This window comes from Solea solea, chromosome 21, assembly GCF_958295425.1.
Source record: "Solea solea chromosome 21, fSolSol10.1, whole genome shotgun sequence".
Taxonomy (NCBI): Eukaryota; Metazoa; Chordata; class Actinopteri; order Pleuronectiformes; family Soleidae; genus Solea; species Solea solea.
This window is the reverse complement of record NC_081154.1, coordinates 10,223,926-10,249,858: the sequence shown is the minus strand read 5'-3', so window position 1 is coordinate 10,249,858 and position 25,933 is coordinate 10,223,926. Positions and strand designations below refer to the sequence as shown.

Below are 25,933 nucleotides of genomic sequence, written 5' to 3'. Positions count from 1 at the left end.
TCAGGTGGTGACGTTGATGCGTGGCAGGTTCTGAAATGAATGAATAAGGATTCAGCATGTGTTTTGATACACATTTATCACATTTAGTATTTGCTTGCACGGCTACTGACACAGTATACCTAGGCACTTTGAATACCCTTTACTTTTTGATTGTGCTTTTCTATTTTTCCAGTGTTTTAATTTGAATCTCTATATGTATGCCACTGTGTTAAATGCCATAATTAAACTCTGGACTGGAACTGAAAACCTTTTTGTAGCTGCTGCCCTGGCTTTTCTTACGTCATTGGGGGTAATTTGCCAAAGAAAGTGCCCAGGGTTGAAAATTTGAGTACTTGTGTCAAAACGCAGCATGAGCAAGTCTCTGTTCAGTTACTGAATGTTCAGACATTTGGAGATTTTCATATTTGTGGATATCTCGTGGTTTACTCTCACTTTTAGTTCAAATACTTCTGTCGGCACATGCTGTGGCGTCAGAAGACACAGTTCATATGAAACAACTGTCTCACAGCGGTGAATGGGACACTGTTCAAGTGTACAGTGAAAAAAAATCACAGAATGTTGCTGTGTTTATTCTGGAAAAGAAACTCTGTATTTGTTAGATTGGATTTTCGACACGTGTTTTTATTACGGCCGTTGATCATGACAATATTTTTCCATCACCATATCCACTATACACATTTGGGAAAGGGGAGATCTGGGCAAGAATGATATTGGTGGTGATAAAAAACTGAAGGTGCTGGTCTTGCACCTTCAAGTATTAAGTATTAAGTGTATTAATAGTCAAAAAACAAGGAAAAAATACTACTCATAACTATAAATCTCATGTTTTCCATTTGAAAGTGACAACATTTAAACTAGTGTTGATGACGTTTCTTTTGCAGGCATGTCTGGGATAAAGATGGCAGCGTTATCAACGTCCAGTCCATCCCCCGCATGCGGATGGATGCAGATGGCACCCTCCACATCTCCCAGACCTGGTCCGGTGACATCGGCACATACACCTGCAGAGTGACCTCTGTTGGCGGCAACGATTCCCGTAGTGCACACCTCCGTGTTAGGTAAAGCCGTATGCCTCAATGTCTTCTCCAATATTCTCCCGTGTAAAGAACACAAGGAGAAACATGTTCTCTGAAGCTTGACAGTGTGTACACACAGTACACACAGTACACACACACACAGACACACACAGTTCTTCTTCTTCTTATTGACATTTCGGTCTGATTTCCACTTAAAGGATGCCTCTTCCTTTCCCACCGTCTCTGTGGTCTTTCTCGCACAACACACATTTAACCCTCCCCCAAGGGACGCCTCCATCCTTCTCTAGTGTGCTGCTACTACACACACAAACATGTATTTATTGTTTTTGTCATCTCAAATCTCCTTTTTTCTCCTCGTCTTTGTACCGTTTTTGCTCGCAGTGAGTCCCCGTGGTAAGGGGTCAATTTAAAATGAGTGGGATTAAGTTTGTGTTTGACAAAGTGTTTGGCTGTTTTGTCTTTAGTTGCCGGCTGTCTTACTAGCTGGTTGCCTTTTGACTGATTTACAGGCCGTATTTGTTCATCGCTGTAAGGTTTATCTATCAATCTGTCAGCACTTATCTGAATTTACGGCCCGATGAATTAACGATCCCCAGCTTTGGCCTCGTTCATTCATGTCCTTGTGCATTTCCTTCCTATCTGTCTCCTTCTGCCTCTCAATCCATTTCCTTCCCTCTGGTGATATCTATCTTGTTATGTTTGCCCCATGTGTCCATCTTGACAAGGAGCCATCTTTGTCGCCTCGTCTCGCCGCATTTCATCGCCCTATCTCGCTGATCTCTCTCCGTTTATAAAAGATTCATCTTTACCTCCGATTCGCACAGAGTGAGACGTTCCGAGAACAACGACGCGCTCCGCGGCTCTCTGGCCCTCGCGGAGGATTTGTTGTGATAGAAGGGATTCTTTTATTTATCGAAGTTGTCATGCTGTTCCCTGCAGGCAGCTGCCCCATGCCCCAGAGAACCCCACAGCTCTGCTGAGCACATCGGAGAAAAGAGCTATTGACCTGGCCTGGGCCAAGCCTTTCGACGGCAACAGTCCACTCATACGCTACATCCTGGAGGTTTCGGAGAATAGTAAGTCATGACCCATCACGTGAGGTGTTTAAACCCTTTTGGGATCTATTTGCTATTTGTATAAATAAGGGGGAACAGGGAACTTAGCGCATGGGATCAATGCTGCAGCAATGAGTGTAAAATGCATTTAATGTTGTTTGTTCAGTTTGTTTTCCCCCCATGGGGCTTTAAAAAAGAATTTAACAGCATAATCAATAGGCCTAATTAAAATTGTCCATCACTGCTTTTAATCTGAAGTTAGAAGCGTAGGCTGCCACTATAATCTGTGCTTCTGCAGCGCCTCATGTCACAGGTAGATGCTCTGAAGAACAGGGCTGGGCTCACTGGGTGCAGCGTACTGTGTTCTTACGTTCTGTTTTCCCTGCTTCTCAGCACAACTTCATGTTTCATACGCAGAAGAGAGTGAGAGATAGAACCTCTTCTGTATATCAGTAAACTTACAAACGACGTTCGACTGCTCACTTTTACGTGGTAGTTAAGCGGAATAGTTAGCATGTTAATGAGCATTTGGCGTGCACATGTGGAACAGGGTGTGTAAACTTTAAATTTCTTTGTTCTAGATGCTCCCTGGGCCATCCTGCTGGCTAATATTGAGCCAGAGTCCTCAGCGGTGACGGTCAATGGCCTGATTCCGGCACGCTCCTATCAGTTTCGCCTCTGTGCCGTTAATGATGTGGGGAAGGGCCAGTTTAGCAAGGAAACAGAGCGGTAAGCCAAAGGCATATATCACACAGTCAGTACATTTCCATGCACGGTTAAGTCAAAGCCACAGTTGTGACTCAACGGCACCATTCAGTTGGAATACTGCCCTCGTCCCAGTTCACAGACACCCACACTATGCTAAGTGGCGATACGCTTCCTCTCAGCTTCATAGTAGGAGGTGGTTTCTGTTAGTTCTCACCGAGAACTTGAAAATGATTAAATGATTTAAGATGACAGTGCATAAATTCAGTCTCGTCTTCAATCCAACAACTGTACCGGCCTGGATTTTGGCCGTGTTTTTGTCTAGTACTATAGTACTATAGTCCAACTTAAACAAGACATTAGGCAACTTGCGGAGTCTGAGTTTGCATGAAGACCGGGGAGGAAATTTTGGTGCATGTGCGGAACACCAAGTCCGACTCCCTTCCAATTAAGTACCGTATTTTCCGCACTATAAGGCGCACCGGATTATAAGGCGCACCTTCAATGAATGGCCTATTTTAAAACTTTGTCCATATATAAGGCGCACTGCATTATAAGGCGCATAGAATAGACGCTACAGTAGAGGCTGGGGTTACGTTATGCATTCATTAGATGGAGCTGCGCTAAAGGGAATGTCAACAAAACAGTCAGATAGGTCAGTCAAACTTTATTTATAGATTACAGACCAGCGTTCTGACAACTCCGTTTACTCCCAACATGAATAAACAGCTGTTTTATGTGATGTGGTATTTCGTTTATCTTTTAACAACAGCAGGGTATAACATGTAGTGCAACATTTATATCACATAGTGGAGGGGAACTTTTCCTGGATTCAATAAACACGTAAAAAACAGTCTGATACTGTTACGGTAAATCAAACGTTAGTGCTATCACAATATAGTAACACTCGAAATAGTGCAAAGCAATAACAATATATAAATAACTCAACGTTGCTCAAACGTTAATGTCACACAACACAACACACAAAATAAACATGTAAAGCTCAAGTTATTCCTCATCCGCGAATCCCTCGAATTCTTCTTCTTCAGTGTCCGAATTAAACAGTTGGGCGAATACGGGATCCAACATGCCCGGCTCCGTCTCGTCGGCGTCGTCACTAATCGAGTCAGTGTCGCTGCTGTTGTCTAGCAGTTCAGTGACAATTCCTGCCTTCCTGAAAGCTCGGACCACAGTTGAGACTGATATATCAGCCCAGGCATTTACGATCCACTGGCAGATAGTGGCGTATGTCGTCCGGCGCTGTCTCCCTGTCTTGGTGAACGTGAAGTCAGCGGCTGCTTACCGTATTGGTCCATATATAAGGCGCACCGGATTATACGGCGCACTGTCGGCTTTTGAGAAAATTTGAGGTTTTTAGGTGCGCCTTATAGTGCGGAAAATACGGTATATACATGCAGAAGTAATTGGACTATGAGTCACATTACCCAGGTAGCTTAGTCTGACTAAGACTAGCTCGGCTATATTTGGACTAATATGTTCACATGACATGAAGAAAACCAAATTATTGTCTTGGTCCGACTAAAATCTGACTTTTAACATGCATGTAAACACGTTGGCTGTTATCTTATTCTTCTATGCACTGACTTCCTCCTGTTATTTCTGTAAAAGCTGGGGGTGGGAAGTGCGGCACATGTGCAGAGCCCCCAGGCCAGCACGAGTCCCACTCTGGTCCGACTGAACCCGTACATACATACATACATACATACATGCATCGCTTGACTCCCACTCGCGATTATCCAAGTGTAATAGTACATCAAAGACATTTGATCTAGTACCAGACGATACCATCCACTTTCACTGAGAACTGCGAGTGTTTTTATTCATTCCCTTGGTTTCAGAGTGAGCAAAACATCTCTCTGTGATACTGTTCATTATTACGCTGCTTAACAGTAATATCTGTGACAATTTGTTCATCGATTATCGCCTGGAACAAATGCATCAAGTCATGAAATCTTTGAATGTTTCCTAGACAGCCAGTTTGACTGATCCCTTCAGTCAAGAGCCAGTGAGGTGGGCTGTGCACGTGAGCCTTTCAGAGCGGATACATTCCCAAACATGAACAACACGGGGAAGGATTTAGGTTTGAAGTGAGATCAGCCTCACACACCTCCCATCCTCCACCCCCTCTTCCACCTCACCCTCTGCCAGTCATCAGTTACAACACCTCATGCTGTCAGCTCCTAAGTCAGCAGAGAGCCATGCAGTGCCATTAAAAAAAAAACAAAAAAAAAACTTGTGTACACTGACACAAATAAGCCCTCGTATGGGATTTTACATGGTGTGATGACATCTGTGGCATTAACATCATGTGATATGCAAGACACTTAGATGCAGGGAAGCCAAATACAGGCACAAGACTTCTGGCCACACCACAGATCTCACTCCCATCTTTCATACGAGCCTTCTCTTGAGGCCTGTGTTTATGTTGTGGCTGATTGGTGAATAGTGATAGGCTGGGTCCACACTCAGGCCCCTCGTGTTAACAAATTATAGAGCAGCCACACTGCCTATTTGAGCCCCGTGGCTCTTAGTGGAAATAAAAGCTTGCATCTCACAGCGAAAATAGATGGCAAAAATGACATTTTCACTCCTGTTTCAATGTCATTGTCGATCTCTATATGTCACACGTGGTGTTTGTTTGTTTTCAACAAACCAAATATTTACAGGACCGACTCACTGGATACTGAAAGACACACAGGCATTTAATTGTATACAGAGGACTATTTACAGTATTTGAAATATATGAAAAAGCTGATGTGAAACATAGCCACAGCTCAGCAGCAGAGTGTGGGTGAGACGCAGCACACCAGCGCAGCTGTCACACTTTGCACTCGCGTCGTTTGCGGTTGACTAACCAAGGTATCTGAGGATTTTCTCCAATGTGGTATTGGAAGAAAAAAGAAAGAATGCACATAAAATGATGAAACTTGAAATGTATACGCCTCACTTGAGCTGGAGCTCACTGTCCTCTTTCTTTCTCAGTGTCACTCTCCCAGAGGAGCCCCCCAGTGCTCCTCCGCAGAACGTCATCGCGAGTGGCCGTACGAACCAGTCCATCATGATCCAGTGGCAGCCTCCACCAGAAAGCCACCAGAACGGCATCCTTAGAGGCTACATTGTCCGGTAAGGTTTTCCCTCCCTGATCAACTCCGCCTCCTTTGAATCATTGTTGTTTTCTTACATCTTACATTCCCCAAAAAAGTCATACATGAGGAACAAAAACGTGTGTCCTTGAAATGTTTAACTCTCACTGATAAAATAATATACATACATGCATCGACACAACACTTAATCACTCCAAACACACACACACACACACGCCTCTCCGCAACCTTTTACACCCATCCATTATCTTATTACAGTGGGCTAACAGGTTAAAATCAAACACAGTATTTTTTTCACTTAAGAGCCCTGGCAGAGTCATCTCGCGCCACTGCAATTAAAAATAATTTTGTTTGACAGAAAACTATAAAATGAAATGAGTGGTTCAACTTAGGGGAAAAAAACCAAAAAAAAAAAACGATTCACTCCGACAGAGTGAGTTTGAAATGTGGCACACTGCAGGTAAATCATGTAAACATGTAATTAGTCTGGTTTTCTGTTACTTTATTTATTTCAGCCCAATTAAACAGCAGGTGTTATCAAGACAACAGTCAGTGCCATTGGGCTTGTAATCAATTTTTTTTATTATTATTTTTTTTTTTTTGCCGGTGCTTTGTCTCCCCTAGCAGGAGATGGAGCATACTGCAAGTCTTGACTCAAAGGAGAGAGGGGGTGGGGGGGGGTGATAAAACATTGTTAAACATAGGGGGGGGGGACGTTAACCCTCATCCACAACACATGTCTATTTGTGCTTGAAGTCTGTCTGTGCCCCTCAGGTACCGTCTCACTGGGTTGCCCGTGGACTACCAAATCAAAAACATCACCAGCCCAGATGTGACCAACCTGCTGCTGGAGGATCTCATTATCTGGACCAACTATGAGATCGAGGTGGCTGCCTTCAACGGCGCAGGTTTGGGCACTTTCAGCCACAAGGTCACCGAGTGGACGCTGCAGGGAGGTGAGCACTTCAGTGTCAGTGTCATGGAAAAATAAGAATGGAATGAGAAGTCTGGGATGTAATATAATATCCTAAAGTCTCAGTGCTGTTCTATTGTCCACCTTTAACGCTTCTTTGTGAAAGGTGGACAATCCATAAGCAGCTCACACAATCACAAACACACTGTCACAGAGGGTAGGTATTAGGTGTGTCATCAAAAAAGTGATGGCAGCATCGGCCCGGACCTGTGCCGCAGCAATCAATACTGACATCAGTATAGGTGCTGGCAGACTTCCATCACCTGAACGACCGTTTTCTTTTTTTCTTTTTTTTTTTTTAACTCTCCTTTTATCTCATTTCTTTGCTCTCCCTGTCCATCCCAGTGCCCACCATCGCCCCCGGCAACGTGCAAGCCGAGTCAGTCAACTCGACAACTATCCGCTTTACATGGACGGCCCCTAACCCTCAGTTCATCAACGGCATCAACCAGGGCTACAAGGTCAGTAGTTGCCGCGCAGCCATCACTGCCAGCCATCACTTCCATTGACAGAACTGTCACAGGGGAATTTGTAGGATCACATATCCTGTGTAGCAAGAGGGGAGACAAGAGCCATAGGGCAAAAGATATTTGTTGCCATTTTGAACGATGGACCCAGTTCTCCCATTTGTCAGTCGGAGGTCATTCTCTTTATCTTTGCAGCCATTTTTCATATGTTTTATTGTGAAGCCGTGCGTGCACGTAATGATGAATGTCTTCATTATTTTGTCTTGGGCTCTTGAATGTAGTCCATCTCCCTGTCTCTGTATACTTTGCTGGAAAACAATGTGGCCCACAGGGAATCACGGAGCCACATTCATAGGATAGTTCTCTACTCTACTGAGACTTAATTATGTCAATGAGGTTTCCTTCTCTTTCATTCTCCTCTCTTTTTTTTGCCTATATGTTCAATGGCGCTCCACAGGCCTTCCTCAGCAGGGTGGTGGTGATGGGAGTCGTACTGTACAAACCTAATCTGAATTTTAAATACCGCTTTTTTCCTCCGGGGAGAGCATTAAGCAGCAGTGAGGGAAAAGGTGAAGAGAAAGGTGATCATAACTAAGGCAAGGGAAGAAATATATGGAGTAATAGAGAAAAGAGAGAGAAAGGGAGAGGGAGGCAGACAAATGTATCTCTGACGTCCTTTTGCCGGCTCTTCCCTCGAAGTTCCCTTACTACACTAGGAACTTGAAATGAACCCAATGGATGTGCCACTGGGACTCATTAGCTAAGCTCCTAATTGGTGAACCTAGGTCTTATTTGTATATGCTATATGGTCTTCAATCAGCATGCATAATGGGATGCAATCATGCCCCTCTTGAGCGTTAGCGCTCCTCCTCCTCTCCTAGCCCGTCTCAGCGCAACTATTCCACCATTCGCTCCCGGTCGAAAGCTCTTTGCAGCATCTTTTTTAATATATCTGGGAGATCTGGGATGCCAAGTAGCTCCTCAGAGCGGCGCAGGAAATACCAGAGGGAGACACAAGTGTTAGTTTTGTGAGAATAAATGTGAGATTTTCATTATTGGAACATGATTAGCTGCTCTATTTCTGACTGTGTGTAATTTTCCTCGCACTTTCTTTTTCCCGTCTTTTTTTTTTCTTCTTCTTCTTCTCCCCCCCCCCCCCCCCCCCCCCCCCCCCACTGCTTTAGTTGCTGGCATGGGAGCCTGGTAAAGACGAGCAAGTTGCTATGGTAACAGTGAGACCGAACTTTCAGGACAGCGTACACGTGGGATATGTGACAGGTCTGAAGAAGTTCACTCAGTATCACACTTCGGTGCTGTGTTTCACTACGCCCGGAGACGGCCCCCGCAGCCCGCCCAAAGCTTTGAGGACACACGAGGACAGTATGTGACTTCTCTTGCTCAGCTTTCTCACTCCCGTGGTGGCAAAGTGACACAAGCGACTCCCAGTAACACATCCTTCGGGCAAGATCTATAATTCATGCAGAACAAAATTGTAGAGCGCTGCTAATGAATGGGTATATTTTGCAACCAAGCAGGATCATTGTAATTAAGCCCCGTAGACTTTATTAGTCAGGTTTTTTAAAAACTCCTCATTTTCCTCAACTTGTCAGACTTTCAAGCAAACTCGTTTAAAATGCAAATGCAGTCAGTTTCGCTTGTAGCTACATCTAATAAACCATCAGTGGAGAGCCCACACTCGCCCTTTGCCCTTTGAACTTGCTCATTATTCTTATCCGTCCCTGTCCAGCTCCCGGTGCCGTGGGTCACCTGAGTTTCACCGACATCCTGGACACTTCGCTCAAAGTCAGCTGGAGCGAGCCGGGCGAGAAGAACGGGATTCTCACAGGTACATGACGCGCATACTTTCCCCGAAATATAGCCGTAATGAGGCAGAATGGGCGAGCCTCTAATGAAACAGAGCAATCACACAAGGCAGCACTTAGGTGGAACTGAGACGGGAAGAATTTGCTGTAATTAGCTTTTTAGCAGCTGCTTGACCTTGTTTGGTGATCCCAGCACATTAGCGCTGCAGTCGGGTTCACTTACAACATGTACTTTATTACTTGTTGTTTATTTGGGTCATTTGGCCTCAATAAACAGACCACATGAGCTTATAAAGCACCAAATATACAATTGCATACAATTCTGTGTCCTTTTCCCAAACTCGGCAAAATAAATATACCATAAATAAGGCTGCTCCTTAAAACAAGTCCTCTCCATCTCCAGAGACACAATTAAACAAGTTTCTACTGGTAATAGTATACCTGGAAAAAAAAATATCTTAAACTTTAGAGCTAAAGTTTAAGATGTGTTGGTTTTTTTTTTTTAATGAGACAAAGTAATTTGGGTTTGTGAGCATGTTCTGTAACAAAGAAACCCAAGTAGTAAAAATGAAATCCATACGTATTTCGTCCATCAGTCATAGTGTGTACATACAAATTGACCCCATTAATGATCTTTCAAACAAACCTGACGTTACGTCTGTTCTAGTTTAACCCTCTTAATAAGGTAAAAAAAAAAAGAAAGACATTAATATTCAAATGTTTACAGAAGCTTCTGTAAACATTTGAATATTAATGTCTTTCTTTTTTTGCCTTATTAAGGCATTGTGAGCTTTTCCCCCCCAAACATTTTAATGTGCTGCTTATTCCTCGGAGACAAATACTGGCATGCCATGTGAAATTATTGATTTTACAAGATATTCTGCCTAATGTCTTATACAACCGCCTGAAAAGAGCTACTGGCCGAGGAGTAAAATTGCATTAACTTTGAGAGGGTGAGGACATGCGTGTGTGTGTGTGTGTGTGTGTGTGTACGGAGGCATAATCACAGTCTAATTTAATTTGCTGTATTGAATCGATGATGACATGTATTCTCCTCCTCCTCCTCAGGTTACCGCATCTCGTGGGAGGAGTACAACCGAACAAACACCAGAGTCACCCACTACCTGCCCAATGTCACCTTAGAGTACCGGGTCACTGGGCTCACCGCTCTCACCACCTACACCATTGAAGTGGCAGGTATGACCTCCAAGGGTCAGGGCCTGCTGTCATCGTCCACCATCTCGTCCGGTGTTCCACCAGGTCAGTGACCAAACTAAATATGGTGGGTTTTTTTCCCACTTGCTCCCAGAGATTTTATCCACACAGTTCCTTTCAAATGTGTCTCCCTAACTTTTGGGAGTCTGGTTTAAAGGACACTTTGTCAAAGTCGCTGATATAGATATTATACCTAACCCCGACATATATCAAATGAGAGCTCCCAAGAGACGATTAAAGGCAATTAAAGTGTTAAATGATTTCATTAAACACTTTATTAAAAAAAACAAAGGCAGCGTAATAGAAATACAATTATAAGAACAGCATTCAGAGGCTGGACCGCCACGAAAACTTGGGGAAACGATGGGCTGTTAATCTGAGAGCAGGCTACTGGAGCGGCAGTTACTGTCCCCACAATGATCATTAATTCCACTGTAAACGCTGATGAACCTGCGTCTGTTCTGCAACGATCCAACCGAAAAGATTTAAAAAAAATAATTAACCATCAATGTGCATGATGTGTATTTCATTTCCTTTGAATACACATGCATTTAGGCAGTCTTTGAAAAGATATCTCTGTCCACACTCCTGTAGGTCGTGCTTTGAAGTTAATATATTCACCGTGTGTATGTGAATTCTATTGCAGGATATGTGAGAGTAGATGCGTTGTTTATCTCCAGGAAGGTATTATGGGGGGGGGGGGAGTTTTGTTGTTTTATGCAGTGGCACTTTCCACACAGAAACATCCCATCATACACGCGCACACACATGCAATCAAACAATGATTGTCATACACGTGAAATTGCTCTCCTGCTGTTTCTCAAATTTACCACTTTCAGATTGTTTTCTCCTCCAGGATTTCGCAGGAACAATGCATTTTTTTTATTGTTTACTCAGCTTAAGTGTAAACACTAGGATATCAGATTGAATCGTATCTCCAGATAACTGCAGTGTAATTGACATTCATGACACTGTCTCCGCCTGTGTTCTGCGTGCAGGCTTCTGTTTCTCCCCCCCCCCCCCTAAATCTAATCTGCTTTTGCTGGCTTAGCTGAAGTTGGGAGCACAAGGGAGGAAATGAAGTGAGATCAGTGAGACGTTTGCAGTATCTGTGCAGCCACAAGAGGGAGCCATGGTTGATGGATTCTCCAAAGCAAAGCCCACAAACCAAAAGCTGTCTGTTAGAGAGGCAGAGTCATTCTTTTCTTCTTCCCTGCTTCTTCACAGAGCTTCCTGGCCCTCCAACCAACATGGCAATTTCCAACATTGGCCCACGCTCCGTGACACTGCAGTTCAAACCTGGCTATGATGGAAAGACCTCCATTTCCCGTTGGCAGGTGGAAGCTCAGGTGAGGCAGATTTGAGTTCATTCATTCATTGTCCAGCGCTTTATCCTCCTCACGAGGGTCACGGGAGCCAGGTCAGAGACAGGTCACCGGTCCATCGCAGGGCCAACATACAGAGACAAACAACCATTCACTCAGTCAGAGTCTCCATTTAACCTTTGCTGTGTTTGGACTGTGGGAGGAAACCGGAGAACGCAGAGAAAACCCACACACACAAAAACAACAGCTGCTTTAAGGCAACAGTGCTAGCCACTAGTCCACAGTTTTAGTTAATATAAATATAATAATTATGTGTCATTGCTTCTTTCAGATGAAGGCGGTGAGGAGAATGACACTGTTTTGTGTTTGTCTTGGTCTCAGGTGGGTCTGGTGGGAGAAAATGAGGACTGGGTGATGGTCCATCAGGTTTCCAATGAACCCGAGGCTCGCTCCTTAGAGGTGCCGGGGCTGAACCCATACACCTTCTACAGGTACACGACCGGCAATAGACACACATCCACACACTAATGTATATTTGTGTTGAAATGCGTCACCTGCATTCATACTAGATTTTATGAAGAACCCTGGAGACTTTGGAAAAACCCAGAGCTTTGTTATGCAGTGGCCAATATTTGCTTCTTAATCATGCCTTATCTCTCACGACTCAATGCAACATGGATAATAAAGCACTTACTTCCATACGTCTTACTTTGTCCCCACCGCCGTCTCTCATTTGTCGTGTATTTATTTTCCTTCATTAATCTTTAAATGTGATTACATTTATTTTTTTTTACATTTTCCTCATACCCCCACAGGCGCTTATGTTATTCTGTTGTCTGGATTTTTTTTGTTGTTTTGTAATCTTTGCTCATGCTTGCACATCATCTTTATGTTGGCGCCGTCTTGTTTTTCCTTGATTACGTTCAATACAACCAATTAACATTTCACAGAGCCAATCCCCCACAGACTCACAGCTATAGCTATAGTTTGCATCACTCCGGCATCAGTGCTGCCTCTTTACATTACAGCGGAGGTAAATGTTCACATCCCAGGTTTAGTGTTGCACATCCAGGGCTTTAACGCGAACACAAACTGTCTATTCATGCCGTATTCAGCCCTCTGATGTCAGTTCACATGCAATAAGAACGGATGCGAGTAATACAAGGAGTTCATCAAGTTATATTATCATAATTTGTCACAGGTTCCGAATGCGTCAGGTAAACATAGTGGGAACCAGCCTCCCCAGCCAGCCTTCTAGAAGGATCCAGACCCTCCCGGCACCCCCTGACATGGCACCCGCCAACGCCACCCTGCGCACCGCAAGCGAGACCAGCCTCTGGCTGCGATGGATGGTAAATAGAAATCTGCTTCTTTGCTGTATGCCAGTCACCTCTCGTGACATTTTTGTAACCATTTTCCCCCGTTAATGTTTTTTTTATCCGTGTTTCCTCTCTTTGACCAGCCGCTGCCTGAATGGGAATACAACGGTAATGCGGAGCAGGTGGGCTACAGAGTTCAGTATTCCCGTGTAGGCTCACAGGGCCGGCCGCTGATCCACGTCATCGCCGACCGCCTCGAGAGAGAGTTTACGATTGAGGACCTGGAGGAGTGGACGGAGTATGAGGTCAGGGTGCAGGCTATCAACGGTATCGGGACCGGACCATGGAGCCAGCCGGTCAGAGGCAGGACCAGGGAGTCTGGTGAGTTAATAATATAGATTTTCTGATCATCAGTAACCAGTACATTTGTTTGCTCGCTCATTCAGCACAAACACATTCAGCACACACTGCAGTATTTTTACATTTATTTCACAGTGTTTTTGCAAATGATGTGTGGCATACCTAATTATTATTCACAGTGGAGGAAACAAACACAGTTGTATTTTACACTTTGCCATATGTATTCGTAGTGTGTGTGCCGACTGTTACCTAATCAGATATCCTGCTTTCAGCAGCCCACTTCTATTTCAGACGGCTCTTTTCCCCCGCCTTAACAGACATTGGGTATTGAGGAATGAAAGGAGTGAAGGAAGGAGTCTGAGGAAATTGAGAACACATGGACTTGAATGTGGAATTCCTGTGCTCTTTTTTTTTCCACTTACTCCAGCAAATTCTTAGGAATCAGCGCATTATGTCCAGGGATGAGTGCCAAGGAAGAGAAAAGGCCTATTCTTGCAGAGTCTCTCTTTTTTTAGCAGCAGCAGCCTTCGAGGGTATACCAGGATATCAAAGGCTGTGCGCAAACAAAAACACAAATGATATCACCATAGCAGATCCCTCAATCTGCCATTCTGCTAGACAATTACATCCACACAATAAATACATATACACAGAGGGAGTGTGGCTAATTCATTTTTATTTTTTTTTCAGAAAATATGTCAAACAGTGCAGCATTCAGACGTAATGTTTCTGTTTTGCAGTCCCCTCCTGTGGACCCACCAACGTCTCTGCTTTTGCGACTACCTCGAGCTGCATCCTGGTGCGCTGGTTTGAAGTCCCCGAGCCAGACAGAAATGGTCTGATCCTGGGCTACAAGGTCTGTTTGTCGTTTCATCTTCCTAGCAGTCAAACGCACCTAATTAGTATTTGGAAATATCAGCTATTATAAGCAGCACACAAAAACAACAGGTCGACAGTACACGAGTTAATGTCCATGCTCATTAATTTCCCCCTTTTCATCTCCCGTGTCCTTGCCCCGGATCAGGTGGTGTACAAAGAGAAGGACTCCGACAGCGCGGTCCACTTCTGGACCGTGGACGGGAACGCCACCCACAGCGTGCAGCTAACTGGTCTCGGGAAATACGTGCTCTACGAGATCCAGGTGCTGGCCTTCACGCGGATTGGAGACGGTCGGCCCAGTTCTCCGCCCATCCTGGAGAGGACTCTGGATGATGGTAGGGCCTGGGGTTTAAGTAACAATGAGGAATTAAATAATATTATATTATTAGGAAAAAAGCAAGTGTGACCATTTAAGTCACTTTTGAGTTTTCTTTCTTGCAGTGCCAGGACCTCCAGTGGGTATCTTGTTTCCTGAAGTGCGGACCACATCAGTCCGGCTCATTTGGCAGTCGCCCTCGCAGCCCAACGGCATCATACTCGGTTAGTAAAGTACAAGATCATCTCCATGTATCAGTCGGTTTTAACCTCACTGAAGATGTATGCTTTAATTGTATTAAATGGACCCTCAGGTTTTTTCATTCATAGTTGGGGGGGGGGGGGGTAAATCAAATGTGTTACTTTCCAGTATTGCTGTAAAGGGAGTTGGATTCTCTTGTTAGCTAATAGGGGATTTCTGCACGAGCGTCTGATTCATTATGCATCTGTCGGATCATTTATTTTAGATTGTGAAATATGACAGACCCACACACAGCAGCATGCAGGAGCAGATGCTGAAGGAATAATGTCTGACGGGACAAAGCTTCATCTTGTTGTCAGGGAAAACCAATACAGAGGAGGAATTATTCAAATAAAAGCGAAAAATAAATTTTTCAGCCTAAATGTGATTTCCCAAACGACGCTCCGTGACGCGCCTCGTTCGTTTGCCCCCATCTCTCTTTACCCAGCCTACCAGATCACGTACCACCTCAACTCCACCAACAGCAACGCGGCCACGGTGGACGTGCTGAGCCCGAGCGCGCGTCAGTACACGGTGACCAACCTCAAGCCGGAGTCCATCTATGTGTTCCGCATCACGGCGCAGACGAGGAAGGGCTGGGGCGAGGCCGCGGAGGCGCTGGTGGTCACCACGGAGAAAAGAGGTGAGCGCGGGGCCAGAGATTATACAACATTTTGTATTATATAAAATTCAATAATTTTGTTTTGGAAAAGTAAAGTGATATTTTGAAGTAACAAAAAAAAGCGCACAAAAGCATTTTTCCTGAGAGCAGACGCAGGTGTGTGATCTCCGTAATGACACGTCTCGTAAGGAGCCGTGCTAAGCCTTCATCGCACTCACTTCATTTTCAGTTAACAGTCCAATAAGCAGATGTGTTCTCCGAGAGCGTCTGTGCCCTTTGGGTGTTTATCAGAAGCACTCTGATGCATTTGTGAGAGCGAAATCAGTCCATCTGCTTCCCTCAAGGCATGTTGGCGATTGTTTACTCTGCTGCAACTATCATTTGTCAGCCACTCCTCAGTCATCGCAGTTGCACTTTTTCTTTTTTACCTCGTTTGCGCCTCATAACGAAGGCAGATGAGCGAGCGAGAGAACAATAAGTGAAAGTGTATTTTATTGTTTTTCCTCATTTTTTTTCCACTCCCGTTTCTTTTCCTGTGTTTTTCCACACGCCTCCGTCTGTGTGTCCGTCCCCCTCCCACCCCAGTGCGTCCCCAGCCCACTAGCCGACCAGTGGTTCCGCAGAAAGACGTCCAGGCCCGCCAGGTGTTGTTGTCATGGGAGCCCGGCAGCGACGGCCTGTCCCCTGTGCGTTACTACACAGTTCAGCTCAGGGAGCTTCCTGTCAACAACTGGACGGTCCACTCCGCCTCTGTCAACCATGAAGCCTCCTCCTACATAGTATCCAGGTAGAGATCAACCACACAACAGCTTTTGCTCTCGGCTCGGGTTTCATTTCCATACTGTGGCACAACAAATGTATAATTTATAGCGTGTAAACTTGTATGAACAATCCATTCTCTCACAGCCGCAACTGCTGCATTCACTAAAACACTAGATTCCCCCAGCTGTAGTAACATCCTTATATTACAGAAATACCCCGTGTATTTTTGACTGGTTTAGGACATTTAGGATGTTAGGGCAGAATCCGAGCAAATGCAGCAGCCGGGTTTTTGAGTTTTCGATTTGCCAGGTGGCTTGCATGAAAATATTGTAGCTGTCACGGCGCGACTACAATTCTCTTTTGATGTCTGTGGCTTTAAAAGGTGTAGGTTCCACCGCGGTAGTTCATCACCAAGATTAATGTGCTTGTGCCTGTCCCTTTTATCCCTAAGGCTGAAGCCCTTTACATCGTACCAGTTCAGAGTAAAAGCCACCAATGACATAGGAGACAGCGAGTACAGCGAGGAGAGCGAGGCCATCACGACCCTACAGGATGGTAAGAACGCAATTGTCTGCTAATAAACATGTAATTACTTAATAATATGAACTGACTTGCTTATAGATCTGATGATTGGTGCTACTTAGACTTACTGAATGGAACAAAATCCGCCTCTGAAGCTCTCTTGCCTGTTATTTTGTTAATGTTAAGTGTAAAAATGCCATGTTTCAGCTTTATGGGATGTTATGTGTAAACTGTATGTAAATGGGACAATTTCTTGGTAGCTGTAGTCATTTCCTGCAGTGAGATTATCAGAATAAGCATATTTTTCCCCCAAAATGTCAAACAATGCCTTCAAATACAAAGAGTGTTTATTCTAGTGTCAATATGCAGTATGTTCTCTGCATAGATATGAATATATTTAAAGATCCAGTGTTAAAATTGTGTTCCGTGTCGTGATGGAAAGCGTTTAAGTCTGCATGAATTAGCCTGTTGTTGCAGTGTTAAGTAGACAAGTCAGCAGGTGATGTAATGCATCTGCGCGGTTACCATGAGATAAAAAGGGCAGCATTAAAACCCCGGCAACATCTTCTTCTTCGGTGTTAACTTTAACTTTGCTCCACTGGTCCTTTCAGCTGCTATTTTTGTCTGCGACTGCTCCGCTGTAGCCGCCGTGGGGTTTCTTTATGCCCCGTGAATGCCACTGCACATGAACAGACGAGGCATCTCGAATTGTGCACATTTTCAGGTCAATTGAGCTCCTTTACCCCACTTTTATCTTTATCAGCGCCCGACCAAGCGCCCACAATCCTCTCTGTCACGCCGCACACGACGACGTCGGTGATGCTCCGCTGGCAGGTAAGACGAGACAGCTTTTTTTTTTGTTTCATTGATTGTTGTTGAGAAAGTGTCCTCTAATGAGAGGCCACGGTGAGACTTGTACTTACAGCCTGGATGCTACGCACTTTTACACATACCCTCTACTCTCACTAATAAAACGCACCCTCTCCCACACTCTCACCTGAATTAATAGGTCATAGAGACAAAAAAAACAGAAGGCACCAAGCCACAGTTTTTACTTTTATGGAGAACACTTGTAGAGTTTATAAGGCTAGAGTGGTTCTTATTTCCCCTCTGTGCTCACTCTCTGTGCCTGCTGGGCCTGCCCTCTCATGTTTGAGGGGGGGATTTCTCTCCGTTACTCACCAGTGGATGAGCTCAGTATCAGTGGAGTCTGTGTTTCAATAACAGTAAGTCTCTACAGTAATAGTGCGTTAGAGGCAAAGGTGAAAGTTCACTGGAATGAAGAGACATACCAGGAAAATGCCCATTGAGGTGAAAGTATTGATTTTTTTTTTTTAAGTATATAAAAGAGATTTCAGTCCTAAATCTTCCCCCCTGTAGCCCCCCTCCGAGGAGAAGGTCAACGGAATCTTACTGGGCTTTCGGATTCGATATCGTGAGCTGCTGTACGACCGTCTGCGCAGCTACTCCGCTCATACCATCAACAGCATGTCCACCTGGGCTGATCTCACTGGTGAGGAATAAGCATTTTTCTACCTCTCTCAACGTTGGTGTGTCACACAAAATGAAATGTCGCAGTTTAATTTTTTTAAAACTTGAACACAGGGCCTGTCCACAAGCCCCCCCCGCTGGTCGTGATTGTTCACAGTATGTGATCAGTAGCAGTATCAACTGCAGGCTATTATTAGGGTTTACTCGGGAGCCTCTCTGTTTGTACAGTTCTGTGAAGCTTAGCCTATAATTTTACCATTATTGAGCACTGATCACTGAGTTTGTCTCTCCTCTCTCCTTTGCCTTCTCATTGTGTCTTATTTATCTCATTTTTTGTCTCCACCACAGCACCCTACAGTATCCGTAATCTGAGTGACTCAACTCTGGCCCAGTATGAGTTGGACAGTAAGTGTTGTTACATCTCTGTCTCACAAAAACACACTGCAATTACATTCCCAAACTAATTAGGTTTTGAAAATAAATAAATAAATAAATGTAATTCTTTGTATCTCACCACATAGTGATACAAGATAATAGGAATATGGAGCACATTAGCACAGCATTTGGCCTTCACAGTGGGACAAACACTTCTACAGAGTCCAATGGAAGTTTGTCATATACAGACATCTTTGTGGACACTCAGTACAGAAGCCTGCGTAGCCTTTTTGCACATGTCTGCCTGTTTGGATAATAACGTCCAATGCAGATGCTCGCAGTGTCCCTGAATGAATTGTAAAGAGTCGTTTGTTTGGGTGTACATGGAGGGAGCTGACTGACCTCATTCCCTAGTACTGGAGTGACGACAAGCAGCATTACAGATAGAGTAGTTGCTTCAAAGTGGGTGAACTAAACGAAACTAAATAAAAAGTGTTATTCACATTTTTGGAGCTGAATGTAATCTCTAACTGCATATACCTTTTTATTCGCAGAGCTGAGTAAACACAAGCGCTATGAGATACGCATGAGTGTGTACAACGCTGTAGGCGAGGGGCCCAACAGCCCACCACAGGAGGTGTTTGTGGGAGAAGCAGGTATGTTGTGTACACTTCCTGTCATGTCAGTCAACACAGTCTCAAGAGCCTCATGTTTGAGAGGCTGAAACGATCAGTCATTATGGTGCTTTTCCACTAGCGTGACTTAACTTGTGCACGGCACAATTATTTTTGCTTTTCCATGAGTGATAGTATCTGGTACTTTTTTTAGTACCTGCTCAGGCAACGTTCCAAGCGGGCTGAGGCGTTACTATGCGTGGCATCTTCAGAATGCAGAACAATACCGAACTGTAGATCAGTTAAAAAGACTAAACAATCCTGAAAACGTGGGTTCATGTCCAACATTAAGCTCAGGATATGTCTAAAATCTCGTCATTTAATATAGGAGTGTGGTGTAGTCACGCCACTTTCATGCAGCCGCGCTGTGATGACCCCGCCCACGTTGAGGAGGTACTATAGTGTAATGGAAAACCAACCAAACTGTGTAGAGTCGAGCCGAGCCGAGGCGGCACGATATAGTGGACAATCACCAATTTTCAATGCAGTTGTTTGCTTTGTATGAGCCGTCTGCCCAATGAGCAACACATGCATGCAAAAGTGAATCTTTGACGACATGTTTGTGGTGTGTTTGTGTCACGACAGTGCCTACAGCACCACCCCAGAATGTGGCCATTCAGACTGCAACGGCCACCCAGCTGGACGTGACGTGGGACCCCCCACCCGTGGATGCACAGAATGGAGACATTCAGGGCTACAAGGTCAAATTACTATTTATTTATTTATTTATTTATTTATTTTAACTCTCCAGCAAACACTTGCCAAATTAGATCCAGGGGGAAAAAAAAATCATTTTATAGGCTCATTCTCAACAAAGCAAAATAACTGTTGTTGTTTTTTTTATCATTATATTTAAATGCTTTTGTGGTTCACAAGAGACGGCATGTTTTAGATGTTAATCACCATTTAAATGTATGTTTTTGTCGTTTTAGCTAACACCACGTTCCACAGGGGCCTTCAGTGAGATCTTGAGTCTGTTGCTCAAGAAAACATTTACAGGGAATAAAATTAAATTGTATTCATCCCTTGAGGGAGTTTAGAAACAGGGCTGGGCTTTATAAAAGCTGAAGTAGTCGTAATCCCTGAGCAGCATCTGTAGACATACATTAATATGTATTTATGCCTCTCCTTCTGTGTAGGTTTACTTCTGGGAGTTTCAGCGTAAGAATGAGACGGAGCGGCTGCGGACTCTGTTCATGCCTGAAGGAGGGGTGAAGCTGAAGAACTTGACTGGTTACACCACCTACATGATCAGCGTGGCCCCGTTCAACGCTGCAGGGGACGGCCCTCGCAGCCCGCCCACCAGGGGGCGCACTCAGCAAGCGGGTAAATCAGACCACAAGATGCCAATTAGTGCCCATGGTTCTCAAACTGTAGTATGTGTACCGTCAGTGGTACATGAGCTTCCTCTAGTGGTAAAAGGAAGGAGGATATATATAGCAGGAAGTTTGACTGGAGTGCATATAACATGAAACAAATAAATAAATATAGGATACCGGTATCTGAAGTATATATGAAGAATAAGATGATGAGCAAATGATCTTATTGGGAATAAATCTGCCTCCTGTGAAAAGTCTGTAGCTAACGTTGGCAACAACGATGTTGCTTCGAGGACTCGACATTTCCTCAGGTGGTGCTTGGTATAAAAAAGTTTGCGAACCACTGAATTAGTGCCACGGCCAAGACTGTTGCAGTCAAGCGAAGCGGCGTCGTAAAACTAATAGTGCTCCGTGTGATAAATGAACGCATGATGGAGAGGTAGTGAGGAAAACAAGACAAGTCTAAAACAAATGTGGTAACGGGACGATATGACTAACGCTGATAAATGTCAGCGCGCGGGGCCATGTTCACTCATTTGTCATATTTATGTGCCGCTGCCGCTGATGCTGCTGATGTTGAGATCCCTTGTAGTTTTTTTTTGAATGAGTCAACCATGAGGAAAGAATTTGATGTGAGGGTGATGCTAATCGTTGCTGTCACCATGCCAAAGGATGTTAGCAGTACGTTCCTAATCAGCACAGCTACTCAAACTGAATCTCCCCTTCTGTCTGAGAAGTAGATGGTATGAACTATTCTTTGAGCAAATTTACGTCCCCCCTTTTTTTTCTTTGTCTCTCTTCGTTTTTTTTTTTTTTTTTTCAATTTTTGTGCACATTGTCAGTCGAGTAAATAGTGTAAAAGAAAAGGAAAGTGTTCACGACTTCTTGGTTTTTCCTCAGTGTCATAAGAGGAAGAAGTAGATGACAGGCTTGGTGAGGGAGGGAGGCAGGAAGAACACTATGCCGGCTCTTTAGAAGACAAAGACACATTGTCTTTTGCAAGCGTCTCAGCTCCTGCTTGGCAAGTTTAAACACAACAGGACAAAGTGTGTTTTCAGCACAACAGTGTCACAAGCGCAGCGAGGTGGAAGAGCACCGGGGTCTGAGAATGGTCATTGTGATTGGGAATTAGTGTGGCCAAGGTCAGAGAGTACTTTTATGTGCCTTTTAACCCGCACACGGTACAGACAGAATGTGATGTTGACCTAATCAACGCAGTTCAACTGCTCAACAAGGACACTCACGACAAAGCATTAGAACCAATCTGAGCCCCGTCCCGTTCACTTAGAAAAGCTGCAGCACCAACAATTTCAGAACCACAGCTGTGGAAAGTAACTGTAGCAGCACTTTAGACCTTCAGATATACTTTGCTAAAATAAAAAGTAATTACCTTTTTTTTCCAGTGTGCCAAACAAAAGAAAAGAGCAGCTGACAAAACAAGTGCAGATGTATCCCATGGGGGGGGGGGGGGGGCATTAGTACCTCAGTGAATTCCACAGTTATAATTGTGTTTACTTGTGGGCAGGTAACTTGTGTTTACAGTTGTCAGGATTACTGCAGGAATTAAAGCTGGCATTCACAGACATAGGTTCATGACAGCCACCCACCAATCTGGAGTGAGGACTCCCAATTAAGTCTTGCTCTTCGGTCCCACATTGGTTGAGTGGATCAGTTGTGCTGAGGTCATTTTGACGGTGCCCAGAACTTCACAGATTATCTGTCAGTCAGTTCCATGATGTGTTAAACACCCAGTAAAGATAAGTTATTTAGCAAAGATTGACCTTGTACTTCAGATCAAAACATTTACAAATACCATGTAAATTAATTTACAACTACAAGTCAGTGAACCTAACCCTTGAAAGTCATCCTTTAGCTGTGGCACATTTTTGATAATAGCCACCCCCACCCCCCGTCACTCCCAAAAACCCTGGGAAAATTCTCTGATGCATACCTAGTTTGACCTTTGACTTCTGTATGTTCCAGCTCCCAGTATTCCCAGCTTCATTCACTTTAGCGAGCTGACCACCACCTCGGTAAATGTGTCCTGGGGCGAGCCGACCTTCCCTAATGGCATCATTGAGGGCTACCGTCTCATCTATGAGCCTTACACACCGGTAGAAGGTAAGCGTCCTTTCTTGCTCTGCTTAAAATGGCTGCTTGCTTCTATTAAACAAATTAAAAATTAAAAAAAATACATGCACACAACAAGATTTATCTGTATTATCAATTAAAATAAATGGAGAATCTGACTTTTATTTAGATACATTTAACGGAACATGGTCAGACTCTTGCGGTGTGCATTTGTCCTGTGCTATGAGCTAACCATCACCAAGTATTTAACTGTACATAATGTCATTGTAACCCAACACATGCTCTGCTATCATCATAAATGAGATGTGAATAAAAATGCAAACATGTTACCCACAACTAATTCCATCCCTGTGCGTGTGTGTGTGTCTGTACTGAGTGTGTTCCCCGCATTGCTTGGCCCGTGTAAGACCGGCTCTAAATGTGGTGTGTCTGTTTAGACTCTTCAGTGGCCTGTGCCGACTGTCTTCACTCCCCCTCCCCCCCAGGCGTCAGTAAGACAGTGACGGTGGATGTGAAGGGAACTGGACCTTTGTGGCTGAAGCTCAGAGACCTGGCTGACGGCGTCACGTACAACTTTCGCATCCGAGCGAAGACTTTCATCTACGGGCCTGAAGTGGAAGCAAATATCACCACTGGCCCCGGAGAAGGTAGCAGCAGTGATATTTGTTTATGAAACTAATGATGTTTTTTAAACTGTTACTGTAGTCTCACTTCAAAACAATGCAGAGTGTTTTTTTTTAATACTTTTATTTAACTTATAGCCCAGTCTTTCACTTTGTTCATGCACATACCCGTAGATATACATAACTGCCCCATAAACTGGTTTTATTTTCATAAACACTGAACCTATGAGTTTATTTTCACATGTCAGGAACAGGCAGTGATTGAACGTGAATGTGTGTTTGATGCAAGCAGCAGCAGCAACAGCAATGGACACATAATGAGAGGAGAAGATGTAAAGATAAAGGGCTGTAAAGTTATTATACATGCTAAATATTCACTTACGCAGGGGTGTCAAACTCAAATGACCTGGGGGCCAATGAGCATCTAGTCTGGTCAAGCGGGGGCCGACATAGAGGAAAAAAAGTGGAAAAAACAACTATTTCTAGCCGGTGGGCAATATAAGATATTCATTATGATATTAGACACAATTGCAAAGTAAAATTGCTTGTTTTGATATAAAATGATAAACAATAAAACATATTTATGATGCACAAAAACAGAATTAAATTGAAAATGTAGCAAATAATGACAAGGATAATTGTGATTAAGACAGCTTAAATATATGTAATTTCATGTTGAGTTTAGTACATTTAATAAAGCAATGATTACAACCGAATGTCTTATTACTATTATAGTACTCCGCTCTGCTTTCGGACGTCTTTATTTTAATAAATCTCCACTGTTGACCCTATTGTTGCTTCTACTTCGGTGGAGACATTTTTGAGAGGGATAGTGAGGCGTTTTAGGTTTTGTAGTGTTTCCCACGCATAGCTGTAGGTTGCTGTGTTGCTGACAATCTGGGTATCAAACTGAGCTGTGTTATTGGGCAGGTGACGGTGGGCGGCACAACACACCAAAACATAAACCGAATAATACATTTCTTACAAAAAAGCCCCTTTAATTATTCCTCCTCAGGAGCCCCTGGGCCGCCTGGAGAGCCTTTTATCACGCGCCACGGTTCAGGCCTGACCATCCACTGGACCAGTGGAGACCCAGGACGTGCTCCCATCTCACGCTACGTCATCGAAGCCAGACCTTCAGGTACGAGCCTCATTTGCACAAGCCAGTCAATCAACACTTTAGTCATTAATTTGTAGGCTTTTTCTTTATTGCCACTTAAATGGTTTGATTAAGATAAGTGGTGTAAAATGTCAACATCTGCTGCCCCAGTGTCTGCGTCCCTGGCATTTTAATGGGTTATTGATTGAGCTGCTGCAGTTGAGACAATTGGTATCCGGTTTCAGTTGTGATTGACACCACTTGGGGAGGGTTAAGAGGGTGATGGATGGAAGGTAACTCACAGGGGAGGATGTGTTTCATGATTTATAAGTGAAAATTGAAGGGGGGTGCTTAATTGTAGGATTTTAAAAAGCGTTATCCACGACTGTGTAGCTAAGAGCCAGTATCCAGGGAACAGTTAAGATTAAGCCCACATCCATTTCCCTTATGTTAGTGTCATGACTCCCTGCAGACTCGTATAACTTGACGACTTGTTTTTGTCGTGAAATCAAATTTCCGCAGCTTCTCTACCTTTTGCCAGAAATCAACGGCAAGACTGATGAAGTCAGGTTGTTGTTTATGTTTGTGTGCGCCATTAAAAAAAAGACAAAAAAAAACTTACATGGCTGTTTACAAGAAGCAGTGTGTAATAAATGACTTCCAAAGCAAGCAGGAAGCCATCTAACACGGCTTGGCTTGAAAAATGGCCACGTCGGTATTTATGATGTAGATTTGGTCGCTGTAAATTTTAAGGGAGCAGTGAAACTGATGGATTGAGTAATATTTGTGGGAATTATGAATTACCCGGGGAGCTGCCAACCAGACTGGGGCCTTATATCAAATAAACAACCAACCTGCTAATAAAGTAATACCACATAAAATTTTAACTGTTTTGCAACTTTCATGGTCTCCTCTAACCCACTGTTGTGACTTGCAGATGAGGGACTGTGGGATATCTTAATTAAAGACATCCCCAAGGAAGCGACGCTACACACCTTCAACATGGACATGCTAAAGCAAGGGGTCAGTTATGATTTCCGAGTAATTGGAGTGAACGACTATGGCTATGGCTCTCCAAGTCTTCCCTCCCCCTCTATATCTGGTGAGTTTTAGTGGAACACTTCACTTTTGCATTTAGCTTTGTATAACTAGAATAGTTGTAGTATTTTTGAAAAAATTGTGCTCAGTTTCCCCTGAGTTGGGAAATATCTTCATTCTTTCCTTTGTTTCGTGCTCACCAGTGACACTTGGTCCTGTTAGCATAACTGTTAGCAAAGATGGCGGACACTGTTTACATTCTGGGAATGAGGTCCCGTCCCCCTACGAGTGGGTCTAAAAAGTGCGAGAATTAGCGTTGCAGTTTCAAGCCTCGGACCAAGGCTTGGACCTCAGTCCCAGAATGTAAACAGTGTCCGCCATCTTTGCTAACAGTTACGCTAACAGGACTTTAGCGTAACTGGTGAGCACGTAACAAAGAAAAGAAGATATTTCTGGACTCGGGGGAAACTGAGGTTGG

At 44.0% G+C, this 25,933-nt stretch overlaps 1 protein-coding gene across 5 annotated transcripts in view; it reads left to right on the top strand.

The window, feature by feature from the left end:
• The window catches only part of sdk2b (sidekick cell adhesion molecule 2b), a 239,842-nt gene that overhangs the window by 201,465 nt on the left and 12,444 nt on the right, over positions 1 to 25,933 (top strand). For 4 of the 5 annotated variants that reach the window (XM_058620796.1, XM_058620795.1, XM_058620797.1 and 1 more), the window contains exons 13-41: positions 882 to 1,058; positions 1,977 to 2,113; positions 2,674 to 2,821; positions 5,801 to 5,941; positions 6,697 to 6,878; positions 7,241 to 7,356; positions 8,547 to 8,742; positions 9,110 to 9,208; positions 10,254 to 10,445; positions 11,628 to 11,749; positions 12,107 to 12,216; positions 12,927 to 13,077; positions 13,188 to 13,425; positions 14,145 to 14,260; positions 14,429 to 14,618; positions 14,725 to 14,823; positions 15,288 to 15,482; positions 16,047 to 16,248; positions 16,675 to 16,778; positions 17,509 to 17,579; positions 18,126 to 18,258; positions 18,585 to 18,641; positions 19,166 to 19,267; positions 19,871 to 19,986; positions 20,425 to 20,611; positions 22,588 to 22,725; positions 23,133 to 23,342; positions 24,334 to 24,459; positions 25,355 to 25,519. In XM_058620796.1, coding sequence (XP_058476779.1) covers positions 882 to 1,058; positions 1,977 to 2,113; positions 2,674 to 2,821; positions 5,801 to 5,941; positions 6,697 to 6,878; positions 7,241 to 7,356; positions 8,547 to 8,742; positions 9,110 to 9,208; positions 10,254 to 10,445; positions 11,628 to 11,749; positions 12,107 to 12,216; positions 12,927 to 13,077; positions 13,188 to 13,425; positions 14,145 to 14,260; positions 14,429 to 14,618; positions 14,725 to 14,823; positions 15,288 to 15,482; positions 16,047 to 16,248; positions 16,675 to 16,778; positions 17,509 to 17,579; positions 18,126 to 18,258; positions 18,585 to 18,641; positions 19,166 to 19,267; positions 19,871 to 19,986; positions 20,425 to 20,611; positions 22,588 to 22,725; positions 23,133 to 23,342; positions 24,334 to 24,459; positions 25,355 to 25,519 — 4,220 coding nt within the window. The remainder of the gene's footprint in view (positions 1 to 881; positions 1,059 to 1,976; positions 2,114 to 2,673; positions 2,822 to 5,800; positions 5,942 to 6,696; positions 6,879 to 7,240; positions 7,357 to 8,546; positions 8,743 to 9,109; positions 9,209 to 10,253; positions 10,446 to 11,627; positions 11,750 to 12,106; positions 12,217 to 12,926; positions 13,078 to 13,187; positions 13,426 to 14,144; positions 14,261 to 14,428; positions 14,619 to 14,724; positions 14,824 to 15,287; positions 15,483 to 16,046; positions 16,249 to 16,674; positions 16,779 to 17,508; positions 17,580 to 18,125; positions 18,259 to 18,584; positions 18,642 to 19,165; positions 19,268 to 19,870; positions 19,987 to 20,424; positions 20,612 to 22,587; positions 22,726 to 23,132; positions 23,343 to 24,333; positions 24,460 to 25,354; positions 25,520 to 25,933) is intronic. The other variant, XM_058620798.1, reaches the window with a different exon arrangement.